This window comes from Chelonoidis abingdonii, chromosome 4 (assembly GCF_003597395.2).
Source record: "Chelonoidis abingdonii isolate Lonesome George chromosome 4, CheloAbing_2.0, whole genome shotgun sequence".
NCBI classification, from domain to species: domain Eukaryota; kingdom Metazoa; phylum Chordata; order Testudines; family Testudinidae; genus Chelonoidis; species Chelonoidis abingdonii.
The window spans coordinates 43,115,751-43,131,606 of record NC_133772.1 but is presented as its reverse complement, the minus strand read 5'-3'; the positions used below and the strand labels follow the sequence as shown (position 1 = coordinate 43,131,606).

The 15,856-nt window shown below is 44.6% G+C and overlaps 1 protein-coding gene across 1 annotated transcript in view; it reads right to left on the bottom strand.

The window, feature by feature from the left end:
- The window catches only part of CD81 (CD81 molecule), a 64,985-nt gene extending 54,045 nt beyond the window's left edge, over positions 1-10,940 (bottom strand). Inside the window, exon 1 of the mRNA XM_032770400.2 lies at positions 10,697-10,940. Within this exon, the coding sequence (XP_032626291.1) occupies positions 10,697-10,762 (66 nt within the window). The 5' untranslated portion in view covers positions 10,763-10,940. The remainder of the gene's footprint in view (positions 1-10,696) is intronic.
- Between the last annotated feature and the right edge of the window lie 4,916 nt (positions 10,941-15,856).

Sequence of the window (15,856 nt, the reverse complement as noted above, 5' to 3'; positions counted from 1 at the left end):
CACTCCCAGGTTTAAAAAAAAAAAAAAGAGTGGAATTGGCCTATAAATATCTCCTGGGTAAAGAAATCTGGCAATGGAAATGAAAGGACAATGCTCTGAGAGATGTACCAGACAGGAAATGCCAGCAAACCATAACAGTGATTGAGTGACAGGTTTTAGAGTGGTAGCCATGTTAGACTGCATCAGCAAAAACAACCAGGAGTCCTTGTGGCACCTTAGAAACTAACAAGTTTATTTGGGCATAAACTTTCGTGGGCTAAAACCCACTTCATCAGATGCATGGTGTGAAAAATACAGTAAGCAGTATATGTGTATATCAATCACAGCACATGAAAAGATGGGAATTGCCTTACCAAGTGGGGGCGGGGAGGGTCAGTGCTGACAAGGCCTATTCAATTAAGGTGGAAGTGGCCTATTCAGAACAGTTGATAAGAGGTGAATATCAAAAGAGGGAAAATTACTTTTGTAGTGCTAACAAGGCCACCTCATTGGAGAACAGTTTAAAAGGAAAACTCTAGCATAATATATAGGGATATTCAACCTCATACTTCAGAGTTTGGCTTAAACCCCAACTATTAAAAACCAGGATAAGACAGAACGTGGGGTAGGGAGAGAGATTATTCCACATCTGCCTATTGCAAAAAACTCTTACACCTTCCTCTGATGCATCTGCTGCTGGCCGCTCTTTTGAGACAGGACCTGGACTAGATGGACCTTGGATCTTGGCAAATCCTATGGAAGTCCTCTATTCTCCCATGCATTCAAATGGGAGCTGCATTCCCTAGGTCTCACATCTTCTTTGCAGAGAAGTATCAATATAATTAAGACCTATCACTGAAACAAAGAGCCGCACGGGACAGATAATGGAAACAGTGATGAGTATTCTCAGAGACTGCTTTAAAATTTCATTTAACTGTATCTATTTAACTAAGGTCATATAATTGCGGTTACTTTTAAACAAGACACACAAAATACTTGGCACTTATATAGCACCTCTCATCACAGGGTCAAGTCTCTTTACAAATTATTACACCAATCTTAACACAGAGGAAGGTAAGTGTTTCAGAATGATAATTTTAGGTATGAAGGTCACAGGACTTCCTTTGATTCACAATGATTCAGTGCCAGAGGCAGAAAGAGATCCATTCTCCTCTTCCAGCCACTAAATGACATTCCCTATTGTGACCACATTCACTAGAGACAGGCCTCAGAAACCGAATTCAGAGCTGGATGCAAACACCAAACTTTGGGGTACCGGGAACTGCGTTTTGGTGTCAGTTGTTTATACTGACAATCAGCTATGGGAATTTCCCTCCCCCACCCTCCTCTCAAAAATGAGCATTAAATGACTGCACATTTAAATACATAGGCAAGTATGAATGTATAATTGTTCAAATATACATACCTTCAGCTACTGGCATCTGATCATGCCAACCCTTTGTATTACCTTTAATACCAGGTGTACTGTGGAATTTCTCAGGGAGACGGACACATACACACCCTCTCTCGAAATCCTGTAAAGCGGCCTTCAATACTGCAACTAAACCAATGTAAACCAAACTGTTTCCAACAGGTGCATGCACAACACTGCAACCTGAGCAGATTTCGAGCTGTTGTGCATTATCTACAGAGCCATTTCAAAAAGTCATACAGATGCAGACCACATTAAAGCAATTTTAACCTTGTTTCCATAACATGGTTTAGAAGTTGAAACATAGGGCTTCTCTACACTACACAGCTTTTAGTGACATGGCTGTGTCGCTACAGCTGTGCAGCTAAAAGTCAGGCTGTGTAGGTGTCATTTCTTGGCTCTCCTGCTGTCAAAAAACTTCCATCCCCAATGAGTGGTATTTGCGTTGACGGCAGGAGAGCGCTTCTGCCGACAACGCGCTGTTCACACTAGCACTTGTCGCGGCAAAACTTTTATCTTTTTTTTGGGGGGGAGGGGTGTTAACACCTCTGAAAGACAAAAGTTTTGTCATTCAAATGCTAGTGTAGGCATAGCCATAAGCACTGTTACACAGGAAGGTATAAAGTGTCACGTCAAAATCACAAGGCCCCAAAGTTGTCCTAACTGTAACTGATGCCACCATGACAAGAATAGAAACACACAGGGCTCACTAATGAACCCAACTGAGTATGAAATATAGCCCCCTCTGCACTAAAATACCAGAGCATCTTTTAGAGCATGTTTCTACTGTAAATTCCTAGGGGCACAGGATTACAACTGAGATTAAAAAAAAATAAAAATCCTGAAGGGTTAAGAGACACAACTCTCAATAATCTGAGGGGTAATCACACATCTACATCTCCTAGACTGCTTTGAGGGGGAAAAAAAAAAATCTCAGTATGTGCTTTTCTGAATGAGAGCAAGACTACTTCAATTGAAGCCTCCGGGGAACAATACCGACCATTATGTCTGCAGAGAGAAGAGGAGAGTGAGGTAATCTCTTTAATTGGACCAACTTCTGCTAGTGAGAGACACACTCCAGAGCTTACACAGAGCTCTTCTTCAGGTCAAGAAATCATCTCACCCTCCTTCTCTAACATTCTGGGACCAATAGTCCTACACCACCACTGTATGCCATCACCACACAAAAAAAAAATAGTATTCCTCTGCCTTTTAAACCAGCTCTTCTTCCACTTTACTAGACTGCCAGGGTCCATGTCTCCTGTTTGGAAGGAAGGGCATGAGGGTAGACAGGCAACTTGTTATGGGAGGTTTACCTCACTTCACTTTGTTTGTTTTAAACTAGATCCTTTCCGTGCCAGGTGGTTTCTCATTTTACTCCGAGTCTCCTAAAACAGGACTAAATAAGGAACCTAAGTCACATCTGTGAAGGGGAAATGACCAAAGGAAGGAGGAAAGTCCAGAAGCATTCAAGGAAACAAAATAAGACAAAAAAAAATCCCCTAAGCTATTAGAGACAAGAATCTAGAGTGCCACTAACCCAAGACAGAGAAGTGATCTTTCATATAATACATTCACCGTGCTTTCCTTTACCACTAACCATACCATATATACCCACCACAGGCAAGAGAAAATAGCTATCTGCTGCACAGAAAATGGAATTAAAAGGGAATTCTGTTATGCCTTCTAATTAGACACTTCCCTAGTAATGCAGTCAGTGTGTGCTCTAGATCTGGAAGGCTGCCATAGGTTGCATTAGATACTAAGTTGGTTGATCGTTTTCAGAGCAAGTCAATTTCTTTTTCGTTATGTTTAATTATATTTTAAACGAAGCTATCTGGCTTCTGGCTTCCTATAGTCTCTCCAGGGACACTTCTTGGTGTGGGCCAATCCAGTTCTGGATGAAGGCAGCACAGAGTCCGGTCCAGTGCTTGGCGCTGCTTTCAATTCAGCTCAGTTAGGACAGAAGCTGAAATCTGATTGCTTGCTCAAGATTCAAGAAATGAGATTGTGAGGGGGAAAAGAGGAGGGGGAATGACTCAATCTTCAATGAAGCACATAGCCAAAACAAGCTATGACTGAGCTGTCATTAAAAAAAAAAAACAAAAAAACCAAAAAAAACTAAAACTGCCATATCTACAAGTAAAACTGAAAGATCAGTTCAGTAAACCTGATACCAGTAACTTCCCATCTTGAGATATGAGGTAGTGGAGTTTTTCTTTCAAAAAGCCTATTGGAATTAGCATTACCAACTGTGTACTTTCACATTTCAGAGACAGGTTTTCAGAAGAGCTCAGAATATCAGGAGCTGAGCTCCACTGCAGACCTAGCTATTAGCGTCAGAGAAGCACGTGCAGAGTGCTTTGGAAACTCCTACCCCAACTCCAAGTGCTGAGCATTTGACAGTCTGGCCCTTAATGACCTAATAAGGCACAATCTTATCGTTGCCAATATCAGTCTCTTGATGCCCAGACATTTCTTTGCACTTCTGGAATACCTGTCTTCAGAGGATCTCAAAGCACTTCATGACTTTCCTGTAGTCAAATGGAGGCAGAGGTCGGGCGACTTCCATAGTTACACAGAAAGACTGTAACAAAGCTAAGAACAGAACCCTGAACTCCCAATTCCAAGTCCTGTGCTTCAACATTTAGTCAGTTCATTCAAGTTTCTGGCTTGGTTTCGTCTGTAGCTGCAACAATGCAAGTCAATCCAATTGAGGAGACCACCACTGAGAAAAGATTCCTGTCAAAATTCAGCCTTTACAAGAGCAGATGCAATTCTATCAACTTCAATGGCACCACCCTCGCCTTTGTCAGTGCTGAATCTGTTTGAAACTACTGAGATGTAAGGAGCACTTACCATGTTGCCAGAAAAACCAGCACATGCAAACATCAGCTGGTGAGAGCACTCATATCTCACACCAAGAGTTTGAGGGGTTTAAAGTTCTGTTTTTTTAAAAAAAGAAAAGCAGCTGCAGATTCTAAAATCCTTTGTGAAGCATAGTGAGAACTCAATATGCTGACACTTATCCCTTCCAAAACATGCATCCCCATAAGAAACCCCATGTATGATACCTGTGAACTACAAATGCTTTCAGTGTTGTGGTAGCCATGTTGGTCCCAGGATATGAAACACACAAGGTGGAACAGATGTGTCAACTCCTTATGCTTAATAATGTTGTAAGAAACGAGTCAAAATGGACAAGTAACACCTCTGCAGTTATAGGACAAAGGAGAGTTAGTGGATTGTTGTAATGATACACACAACTAGTGTCTCTACTGAGTTGATGATTTTTGGCGTCTAGAAGAATTGTGAATTTAAACTCCTCTTTTGAAGGTGTTGGGCAGGTTTCCTTTGAGGATGAGAACTGAGAGGTCAGATATAGAATGGCCATTTTGTGAAAAATGTTCACCCATAGAGCTCAACCAACTTCTATTGGTCCAAAAAGAGAGACCCTCACTCACTTTGTTATAAACTGTAAATGATATATAGCTATTTGACCGTGTGTACATGGCATAAATAATGCATATATAAACTAGGACTATAATTTATAGTACCCAACCATCATAATTAGGAAGTCTTGCACTATGCCAAACCTGTTAGCCTACCTTACCAGACAACTAGCTGGTCTGGCATCTTCTACATGAGGTCTTAAGCTAAAGGATCTAAAATAAGAAAAAAAGACAAAGAAGAGACGACATTTTTGGTATGGGACTCTCCAGTAAGTTGGCAGAAAAGGAAGGTCTCTCCATCCACTTCCTCAACACAGACTCCAAAATGTAATGGTGGCTGGGGGGGCAAGAAGGTTGTCATTTATTTACACTGCAGCTGAACAGACATTAAGGGGTGGGGTAGGGAGATAGAGTTTTTTCCACTTGTTTGGTGTATGAAGTTAAAGCTTAAACTGCTTTCTTTCTTCTTCTTAAGCCTCAGAACAAGCTTCTTTTTAACATGCAAAGAAAGTGCAGAGTTCTGCCAAATTTTTTGTTCTCCCTCACACTTTTGTGCCAACTCCTCCCGACCTGGATTCAGTGCAGATAAGCAAGTGAGCCGAGGGAGCTAGGGAAGGACAAGAACCGAGCAGCTCTGCATACTAACAAGCTAGTCTGGTGTCAGACCTGCTGCCTCCCACAGCTTAACAGATCCTAAAAACTTCAGTACGTATTAAGCTAGATTTTCAAGGGTTCCACACCCATGGCTGGAGCTGGATTTTCAAGAGAACACAGCATGTTGGGTGCTGAGCACTTCTGACAGTCTGGCCCCAATTGTAGGTTCTAAAGTTATTTGAAAATCTAGCTCTGTGTTCACAGACACCCTCGAGGGGGTAGTGACTTAGACTGAGTGGCAGAACTTCAAATACAAATGTAAAGACACCTTACCCTGTCTAGGCTCAAATTTCAATTGGTAATTAAAGATTTCCCACTAATCCCATAGCATCAAGTTGAGTGTTCCAATAAAACACAGCTATGGAATCTACAAGATACCTTTAGTCACTCCCCCCTAAGGGTATGTCTATAGGAAAATATACATACATCAAAAATCCACACACCCATGGCAGAGAGTCTCAGTCACTTAATGCAGGCCATGAGCTAAAAGTAGACAGGTAGATGTTTAGGCTCAAGCAGGAGCCCAGACTCTATGACCTGACCCTTTCCAGGTCTCAGAGCCCAGCCCAAGCCTCAGCATCTACACGGCTATTTTTAGCCCTATCAGCCTGTGTCAATTGACAGGGCCTCTGAGACTTGCTCCCACAGGGGTATTTTCCTGGCTGAGTAGAGACACCTTAAGAGGCCTCCCAGCAAGTGTCATCTGGGACAAAACTGCTTGATAACAAGGGTCGCTAGTGGAGTCGGACATGGCTGATGTGCTGATCCCAGCCCCAACTGGCTAGCCGTGGAAAGATGCCTGCCAAAACCTTCAGAATGATGGGCAGGAGTGGTACTCAAATCTTAGGCCTGAGCTGGAACAGGGTTGGCAGAGATGGATGGACACATAGCAGTCCCAAAGTAATCATCTGCACTTGGTTAGAAACAGCTCATATGATAAAGCTTTTGCCCCTTACGAGGCTCCCATGCTGTGGCTGTCATCGTTCCACTAAAGAATTACCAGGGAGCCTTTGAGCCCTTCACACCACTCCTCAAGTCAGCCAGAAGAATCACCACTGCATGCTGCTGACACTTGTGCAGGTCAGTTTTGCTCTGCCTCTTTACACAAGGAGTGTTCTATCCCATATTTCGGATGGAGATCACTGCCCCTCATGCCCACCCTGGATAGTTTGAACATTCCATTATTCACGGAACAAACAGGATAGCTTCTTATTCCTTCTCTTAAGCAGTCTTCCTCCTTTTTAATCACTGCCTATGTTTTCAGGAGCAACCAGGATCTCTCAAGCTAAACACCCAAAAACAAAAAAATCCATTAGTCACTTCTGAAAATGTAGGTCATGGCTTTTAGAAGTAGGTACAAAATGCCTCTATTAAATGGCCCTGCTAGTGACCTTAGAGCACAACTCCAGCTCCACCAGTCCTTGACCTCCTTCTCCTAGTGTCAAAATAACAAAGTAGCTCTGTGGGAGAGAGAGTGAGGCATGGGGGGCTCTGTCCCTCTCCTGATCGACGCTGGAAAGGATCTCTTCATTAGGGATGTTTTCCTTGAGTTATCATCAAATACAAAAATGCTTCCAAGCAAGGAGGTAGCAAGAGCAGAACACTGAATGGGAAAAGAGGAAAAGGAGAGTGCACTTGCCTCTGAGACAAAGCAACATTCCAGCAGATAGGAAAACAGTCATTTCCTACAAGGGAGACAGGGGTGGATGGGAACAGGCAGACTTGTTCTGCAACTGTGTGTGTGTATAGCTCCCATATATCCTTCCTGCTAGATTCTAGTTTTGTCACAAAGAATCATTTCCCCCCACTCAAAAAAAAAAAAAAAAAAATCAGGAAACTAGGACAAAAGGAAAGAAAAAGCTCCTGGATGAACTAGATAACTGGAAAGGAACAAAGTGCAGTGACCCCAAAATAAGGAACTTAGATGGAGATGCTACAATTTTCTACCATCTGCTTGTTATTTTGAGAGAGGAGGTGGTAACGAGAATGGTAGAAATATTGTGCGGAACTCATTCTTTAAACATGAATTTACACCAGGGATGAACTCGGCCCACTGTCCTCAGTTCTGGTCATGTTTTCACAGGGAGATATCATCACACTGGAGAAAGGGCAGTTCAGCAAGGATGGCTGCGGTTGAATTTATTCTAAACTGGAATCACGAACACCCAAGGTGACCAGACAGGAGTACTGAATATGTGGGGGTGGATAACAGAGGGCAGGCACGTGGTCCAGCAGCTGAAGCAGACAAGATTCTGGAGTTCCACTCCCAGATTGATGACTGACTCCCTGGATGCCCTTGGGTGTCACTTTACCTGTCTGTAAAATAGCCCTAATACTTACATTGCCAGAGCCGGTGTTGTGAGGTTTATGCAATCTATGCTTGAGATCTCTTGAGGAAAGGTCCTAGAGAAGCTCACAGCATTGCAAAATGAGATCACATCTACACTACAGACTTCTGCTAGTGTCGGCGTCAGTCAGCGGCATGATCCCTGACAGACATAGCTATGCCAGCAGAAGCGCCTATTACAGATGCAGTTACACCCGCAAAACTGTGCTTCTATTGGCATAGTTTGTTTTCTGCGGGGAATGCGGGTGTGTGGAATAAGCTATACTGATAAAAATAGAGCTTTTCCACTATAGCAGCATGCACATTAGGAGTGCTTTGGCAGTGTAGCTATGCCAGCCAAGCACTCCCAGTGTAGACATGGCCTGCCTGCTCAGTGAGGTGAGGAAAATTAGAGCCCAGGAAAGAAAATAAGTAGGAAATCCCCAGGACCAGAATCAGCTATTGGTTGAAGAAGCATTTCTTATTTATATCACCAGCAAATCAGTAAAACAGCACATTCTTAGATAATCATCTGTCACTAGCTGGGGTGGGATGGGGGTTCATTCATGTAAACAGATTCTCTTTCATCAATGCGTTCAGATCCAAGAAGAAATGTGTGTTGCAAAAATATTCCCTTCATTAGACTTCACCCTCACTGAACTCCACTTTCACTGGCACCAGCACTACTCTTTCTAGCTGTCAACAGGGACCATGACCTAGAATTCCATGGAAAAGGAAAGGAGTCCTCCCTGCCACCCCATCTAAAACCACCTCTCTGAAATGGTGCTAATCTGGTGTCTGATCAGTGTAAATACATGCTGTCAACTCAGTTTAAAAGTAGGATGAAGACAGATGTAGCCTTCTGGCATTCTCAACTGCCAGCAAAATATTAACTCTAACCAAAGCAGGGCAGGGAAGTAGTGTTCAACTACCACTCTGGTTTGTAAAAAAGCTGTAAGAACCACATATCATCTGAGACAGCCCCGGACAACCCAGCACCGAAGCATCACTGTCTGCCCCTAAAATGTCCAGCAATGATGATAACTGGCCACACCAGCTCCATCTCAGGGAGGAAACGGCATGAGAAATAAGCAGCCAAACTGAACAAAGGGCACTGCCCTTCACCCACAACCCCCCACTCACCCTGGGGGATTCATAACTGGGACAAACACACTGACCTTATTACACACAGAGGAGGGAGCTAGCCTATGCAACCTACTGTTAATTTAACACAGCTGTAGATCTGATTAACTATTCATTGCAGGCAGCTGCTAGAAAACTCTCTTGCTACATACAGGGTAAGATTTACTTTTTAGCTAGTATGGAAACAACAGTGCTCAAGTTGTATTGTCAGGAAGTCCAAGTTCTACAGTATGTTACTTAAAAAACAATCAAAACCAAATCTCTTCTAAAATCCAGAGCTGTAGAAACTCAGGCAAAGACTTCTCTGAGGTTCGGGGTGTGGTCCCTGCAAAATTCTCCAAGCAGGGAGGGAGTATCAGACGATGGGAGGGGTGTGACAAACTATGCACATCGCCCATCTTTTAAGCATCCTCATTTGTCTAGATCATCTACTAAGCAAGTATGTTTTAACTCCCCCTTCCTCCACACATACATTCCTTTTCCAAGCAATCAGCTCATCTTTCTTAACCCAACAGCAACACAGAGTTTCTGATTCATATCCCAAGGCTGGGAAACCTAACATTTCCCCCCAAACTCCACCTAGATTCCTCATTTGTAAAACAGGAGAAGCAGGAGCACTAGACAAAATAACAAACATGAATAATTTTTTTAAAAAATCCAGTTTTATGTCTCCTCATTTTTAACTATTTTTTTCAGACATAGGTGCTCGAACTAGGGGTGCAGGGGGGGTGCTGCTGCACCCCCTGGCTTGAAGTGGTTTCTATCATATACAGGGTTTACAGTTTGGTTCAATGACTCTGGGCACCCCCACTACACAAATTGTTCCAGCACCCTGGTTTTCAGAGCCAGCTTTGCTGCACATATTAGAAAATTTGGCATCAAAACTAACTTCAAAGATAAAAACCTGTATTTACAAAAAAGTTATTTTTTCTTTTTAAAAAAAGAAAGGGGAGGGGGGAAGATACATTATACTCTAGTTTCCAGCCTGTAACCACAGGATTTACATGTTTTAGTAATTCTCTAGTTTCCGTCTCCTAGAACCCCAGAAAACACTTTACAGCCTACAGATGCCTATTTACAGCTGCCCACCACGAGCTAAAACCTCCGCTATTATATAACTACGCACCAGCCTTTGTGCCCGCAGTCATACCCTCTCAACTCAGCAGACAGAGATCCTCACACCACGTCTCCCAAGCATTCTTCAATTCAGTTTACAGGTGGTTTATTAACTTTGGCGAACGTCTGTACATTTTAACCCTGTATCCCCGAAATCTTTCAGAATTTAAAAACCACTTCAGATTTAGAGGGTTGTGTTTTTTTTTTTTTTAAACACAAACAAATTAAGAATTACCCCAGCAGGGTAAGAACGGCTCACAGCCGGGGCTTGCAGAAAGCACACTGCTCGGGTCTGTATGCTCTTTCAATGCAACAACCATTTTTTTCTGGGCTAAACCTCGCCCATATTCCAACCCGAACGTTCCTCCGGTCCCTCGTCCCTCACAGCTGTTCACAGGAGGAGATTTCGCTCCCCTCGTGCAGAGAGAAAGCAAAGCCTCCGCTCCCTTCCGAGCCTCCTGCATTGTTTTGGTAGGAATCTCTCTGCAGCCGGGAGGAGGAAAAAGCGAACGCAGCCACCCCGCATTCCGTGATGCGCAAATCCGCACCCGAGACCGGGAGGGGTGGGGAGAGAAATGGGAAAAGCGCACTCACCCAAAAGACAAAATTAAAGACAAAAAGCAGGTATTTGATGCACTTGGTGCAGCCTTCCACGCCCATTGCTGCAGATTGCTGTGGCCAGAGCTGCCTGCGAGAGGTGGCCTGGTAAATCACCGCGTACGAACAAGGAGCCGCAGCTATTGCAGAGGGTAGTCCTCTGTGTTTTCTTTTGGGATTTCCGCTGACTGGCTAGGTGCTAGGCTGCTTCTCTTCTCTATCTCCTCCCTCATTCAATTACAGACACCTACTCGCGGGCTCTGTAGTTAAGCCAGGATCCTCCCACTCAGCCGCAGCAGGCCATTTTTACAGAGGAGGCTACCGCCTCCTGCGGGCGGTCAACCCAAACTTCCCACTGCCTCTTACACCATTTCTGACCTACCACAGAAACAGGCAACAATCGTACTGCACACACAGCTCTCAAGCGACTGCGCAGATGTTAACGGATGAGATTGATGGAGAAGTAGCTCTTCCTTAAAAGGCTCTGTGGCCAGGTTCACAAACCACAAGTCGCTACCGAAACTATAAAAGCAACAAAGAATCCTGTGGCACCTTATAGACTAACAGACGTTTTGGAGCATGAGCTTTTGTGGGTGAATACCCACTTCCTCTGATGCACCCACGAAAGCTCATGCTCCAAAACGTCTGTTAGTCTATAAGGTGCCACAGGATTCTTTGCTGCTTTTACAGATCCAGACTAACAGGGCTACCCGTCTGATACTGAAACTATATATTGCTATTTTAAAGGATCAAGTGTACATGGCAGCCATTGAATTCAACAGCGGAGCAGCATGCCTGGGGATTCTTCTGGGGGCCTACTGGAAGTTTGAGGGCTGCACCCAATTTTGGGTAACAGGGTTGGATGCAGGTTATAGCTGGCAGTTTTTAATTTGGAAAAAAATGATTTCCTCATCCCTCATCTAATCTGTATAATTTGCATTAGGCTCTGAATCAGGGCCGCCAAGAGCAGGTTCGGGCCTTGGTGAAAAAAATTTTTCGGACTCCCCCAGCAAGGTTGGACCAGCTAAACAGGGCCGACAAAGCCAGGGAAGCTGGGCCCTGGGCCCTCTTCCGGACCTCTGGGCCCTGGTAATTTGTACCATTCCACCCCGCTCTCGTCGGCCCTGGCCCTGATTCTGCAAACAGTTAATATTCATGTTAAACTATACTTTCAGGAATAATCCCACTGAAAGCAATGTGACCACTCATGGGAGTAAAGTTAAGCACTTGCATGAACCTTTGCAGGATTCTGGGCCTTAATTCATCCAATGAAGAAATTCAGTACAACTGTGTTTGTAATTCAGATCAAGTGTTTTTGCAATTCAATTATACTTGACAGTTCAGCACAGGAAATTCAGAAAAAAAAGGCAACATAAATATTTTTAAATTTCATAAAATTTTGTCCGAAACCAAGTTCTGCCCCCTTACTCATCTCTAATAAAATGTATTTCTTGCTCTGGTGCTAATCCTACCACTCTTACTCATGTTGAGGAGTACCTTACTCTGCAAACAGGTTTGTGAATTCCATTGGGGCTACATAGGGAAGATAGTAATTCTCAAAGGTGACAGAATAATTAAAGTGGCGCCTACAGGCACCAACCAAGATCAAGGTCCCAGTGTTCTGGGCACTTTATATACACATAGTAAGAGAGATCCAGATCCTCAAAAGTATTAGGACACGTACCTCCCACTGATTCCTAGATTAGAGAGTCTTTGCTCCAAAGAGCTTACAGTTTAATTAGACAAGCTGTAGAAAGGAAATATTATCCCTGTTTCACAGATGGGGAACTGAGGTACAGAGTGATCAAGTGACTATCCTCTTCCCATATACAGAGTCTGTAGCAAAGCCAGGAATTGAATTCACACACCCCTGATCCTAGTCCAGTGTAGTCCAACAGCAGTCTTAGTTTGGTCTTCTGTTATTGCCTCTATTGGAATTAAATATTGCCTTATGAACATTTCAGACACTGTATTTTGGAACTGCAGTGTAGAGCCTTTCACAAGTTTAGCCTGAAATCAGTTTGGTTCACTGTGAATGCATCCAGAATTACACGAGAATTGTATCCGCTTGTTGGTAACACATGCATATTTCTTGTATACTTATACTGAGGATGGGTCAAAGCCATTCAAGGGCCCTATCCACTTACAACCAGATGAAATCAGTTCTCTGTGAACTGAATCATATTTTCTGGGTTAAATCAGCTGGTTGTGCAACACATCCAGGTTTCCTGTAAGCTTACACTGGAATCAGATAAATGAATAATAGCAACAAGCAACTCCATCTTCTGGGAATGTACCTGAGAGGAACAGGAGGTGGCCCAACACCAGTGTCAACAATACTATAAATAGCTTCCCAGTCACAGGTATCCATTTCATTGTGAGTGAATAAAAGTACCATGTCAAAAATTGTGTTCACTGATGTGACTCTATTGAGAAAGTCAGAGATTCATAAGGCTATGCATGGTGTGGAACTATTATCTCAGGTAATTACTATAATCCACTTGGCCCCAGCACCTCAAAGGTATTTAGGTGCCTAACTCCCATTGAAATAAATAAGAGTAAGGTCCTCTGAATGTCTGGGCCCTGGCTACTAGTGCAGCCTGCAGAGTCAGATGTGTTTAAGTATGAAGCAAATTAATGTTTCTTTCCACCAAAACTACAGTCTTTGCCCAGGCTAGTTTAATGCTTCTATACCCTTGAAGGATGCTGCCCCCATGCACTCACAGAGGAGCCCATTCCGCCATGGGGAAGGAGGGGTATGGCCCCACCCCCTATATGCTGGTCATTGAATGGGCCAGGCACACTAGGGAAATGAAAGGCTGGCCTGTACACTAGGAAGAGGAGACCTTACGCTCCCACTGGGGTGTTGTAGGAAACTGCAGCTTGAGGGGCCACTGGGAATATTCTGGGCCACTGGAAATGGAGTGGAATTTAAGCGAGTGTGGCTTCTGCCCTGTGTGTCTGCTGTTAGAGTGCCTGGCATGGGGAGTAATATATCCTGGTGTTATGAGTGGCTCACCTGATCAATGTGGAGGGTGAAAATTTTTTGGAATTTCCATTCCACATGACATTTCTTCATTCAAAGTTTTCATTCTGAATCAGCACAAAAACTGTTTCAAGACATCACAGTTTCCTGCGTCTTGGAAATTCCAAGTTTCAACCAGCTCTAGTGGGGAATGAGGGAGTGCTGGAGGTGGTTGCGGGAAGCAAAAAGGAAACAAAACTATGATTGAGATAAGGCTGCTTAAGGGAACAACAAGGGGAGCTATTAATTGGAGATGGTCCCTGCCTGCCTCCATCAATGCTAGCAAGGGGTTACCTGTCCTACGCTTGAGCCTAGGGTCAAAGGGGATACTAAACCATTAAAGGATCCCAGTCCTAGAAGACAAAGGAGGGATCAGCTGGTGTGTGCAGCTGCAGAGAGCAGCAACCACTGCCTCTCTCTCTCCTGCTTTTTGTTTTCTTCACTGTTGCCCATGGCTTCTCGCTGCCACCGATGACAGGCTCCTTCCACATCCTCTTGTGCCTGGCTGGGCAGCCAGGTCTAGGTGGCGAAGGAAGATGGGGAACACCTCATGCTGTGTCTCCTCCAGCCCCAGCTGGATAGGAATGCCCACTCCTGGTGGAGTTCTACTGCCCCGAGCCCAATCTGAGCCATGAGAACACAGGCTGCAACCTGGAGCACATCAGCGACTGAGAGAATATAGACCAGGGGTTGTCAACCTTTGACAAGTAGTGTGCCAAGTCTTCATTAATTTAAGGTTTCACTTGCCAGTAAAAGGTTTCATGTGCCAGACCAGCAGCGTGGGTAGCAGACAGAACTGTTCCGTCCGCCAGCCCCTGCCAGCCAGAGTCCCAGCTGCTGGCCCCGCTCAGCCTGCTGGCGGCTGGGTTCCATCCATCCAGGCTGGCAGCAGGCTGAGCAGGGCCAGCAGCCGGGACCCTGGCTGGCAAGGGGCCGGTGGCTTGGACCCTGGATGGCAAGGGGCCGGTGGCCGGGACCCCAGACCAGCAGTGGGCTGAGCGGCTCATCCCGCTGCTGGTCTGGGGTTCTGAAATCCAGGCCAGCAGCGGGCTGAGCGGTACTGTCAGCCGGGACTAAAAATCAGCCCATGTGCTGCCTTTGGCACGCGTGCCGCAGGTTGCCAACCCCTTGTGAAATTGTTAACCTGAGTCTTGATGGGTGACAGGGCCGGTTCTAGGTTTTTTGCTGCCCCAAGCAAAAAAAATTTTTGGCTGCTCCCCCTACCCCAGCCCTGGGCTCCCCCCGCACTCCCCTGCTGCCCCAGCCCTCAGTTCTCCCCCCAACCTGCACCCTCCTGCTGTTTCAGCCCTGGGTCACTGGTAACTCATTCCCAGGGCAGGTCATTCAGCAGGAATTTTGGATGTGCACAGAACACAGACAGGACAGATTGGTTTTCCCATATGGTTTACAGAACTGCAAAAAGTAGAATTATTTTCAGCTTGTGAATTGGAGGAAGTATCGGGGTGCACATTATAGGACTTCTACGTAAATGAGGAAAAGTTGAGGTGCTTTATTCTTTTGCTTCCACTCTTTCTTCTATGTGAATTGCCAATGCAATACACGTTTCCTTTTAAAACTAAATAAAAAAAAAAAGGCAATGGCTGTTGAAAATAGCAATTCCAGTCCTAAAAACCACTGGGAAGCATTTCTGGTCCATGTTTCTCTACTTTCTACAGCAATTACAGTGGATCAGTAAATATTGATTGAAGATGACGAAGAAATGAAGTAAAGAGCTGCCAAATGGAAGCCACTCCTGAATTTTGAGGGTGTTCAAATCTGGAAGGCAGGTGCTAGATTCCCTTTCTGAATATTAGCTATATCTGGAAAGGAAAAGTCAATTTCTGCTTCCATGGCTCAGAAGTGGAAATCCTCCTAAGTGCCTGGTACTGTATCTAAAGCTGCCCAGGTCCAGAGCCTCTCCCTCCGCTTACTTTTCATTTTAAATTCTAGTGGGATCCATGTACCTCCCTTGCTAGGCTTCAGATAGAGAGGGGCACTGTCCATTTAGTCCACCAATTCTTTTTGGGGGCTGCAAGGTGAAGCCTTGCATGGCTGCTCACATTATCTGGGTGTATTAGCAGAGCGCTGTGCTAATAAAACAGAGTGGTCTGACAAACTGTGAGTCCTGAGTC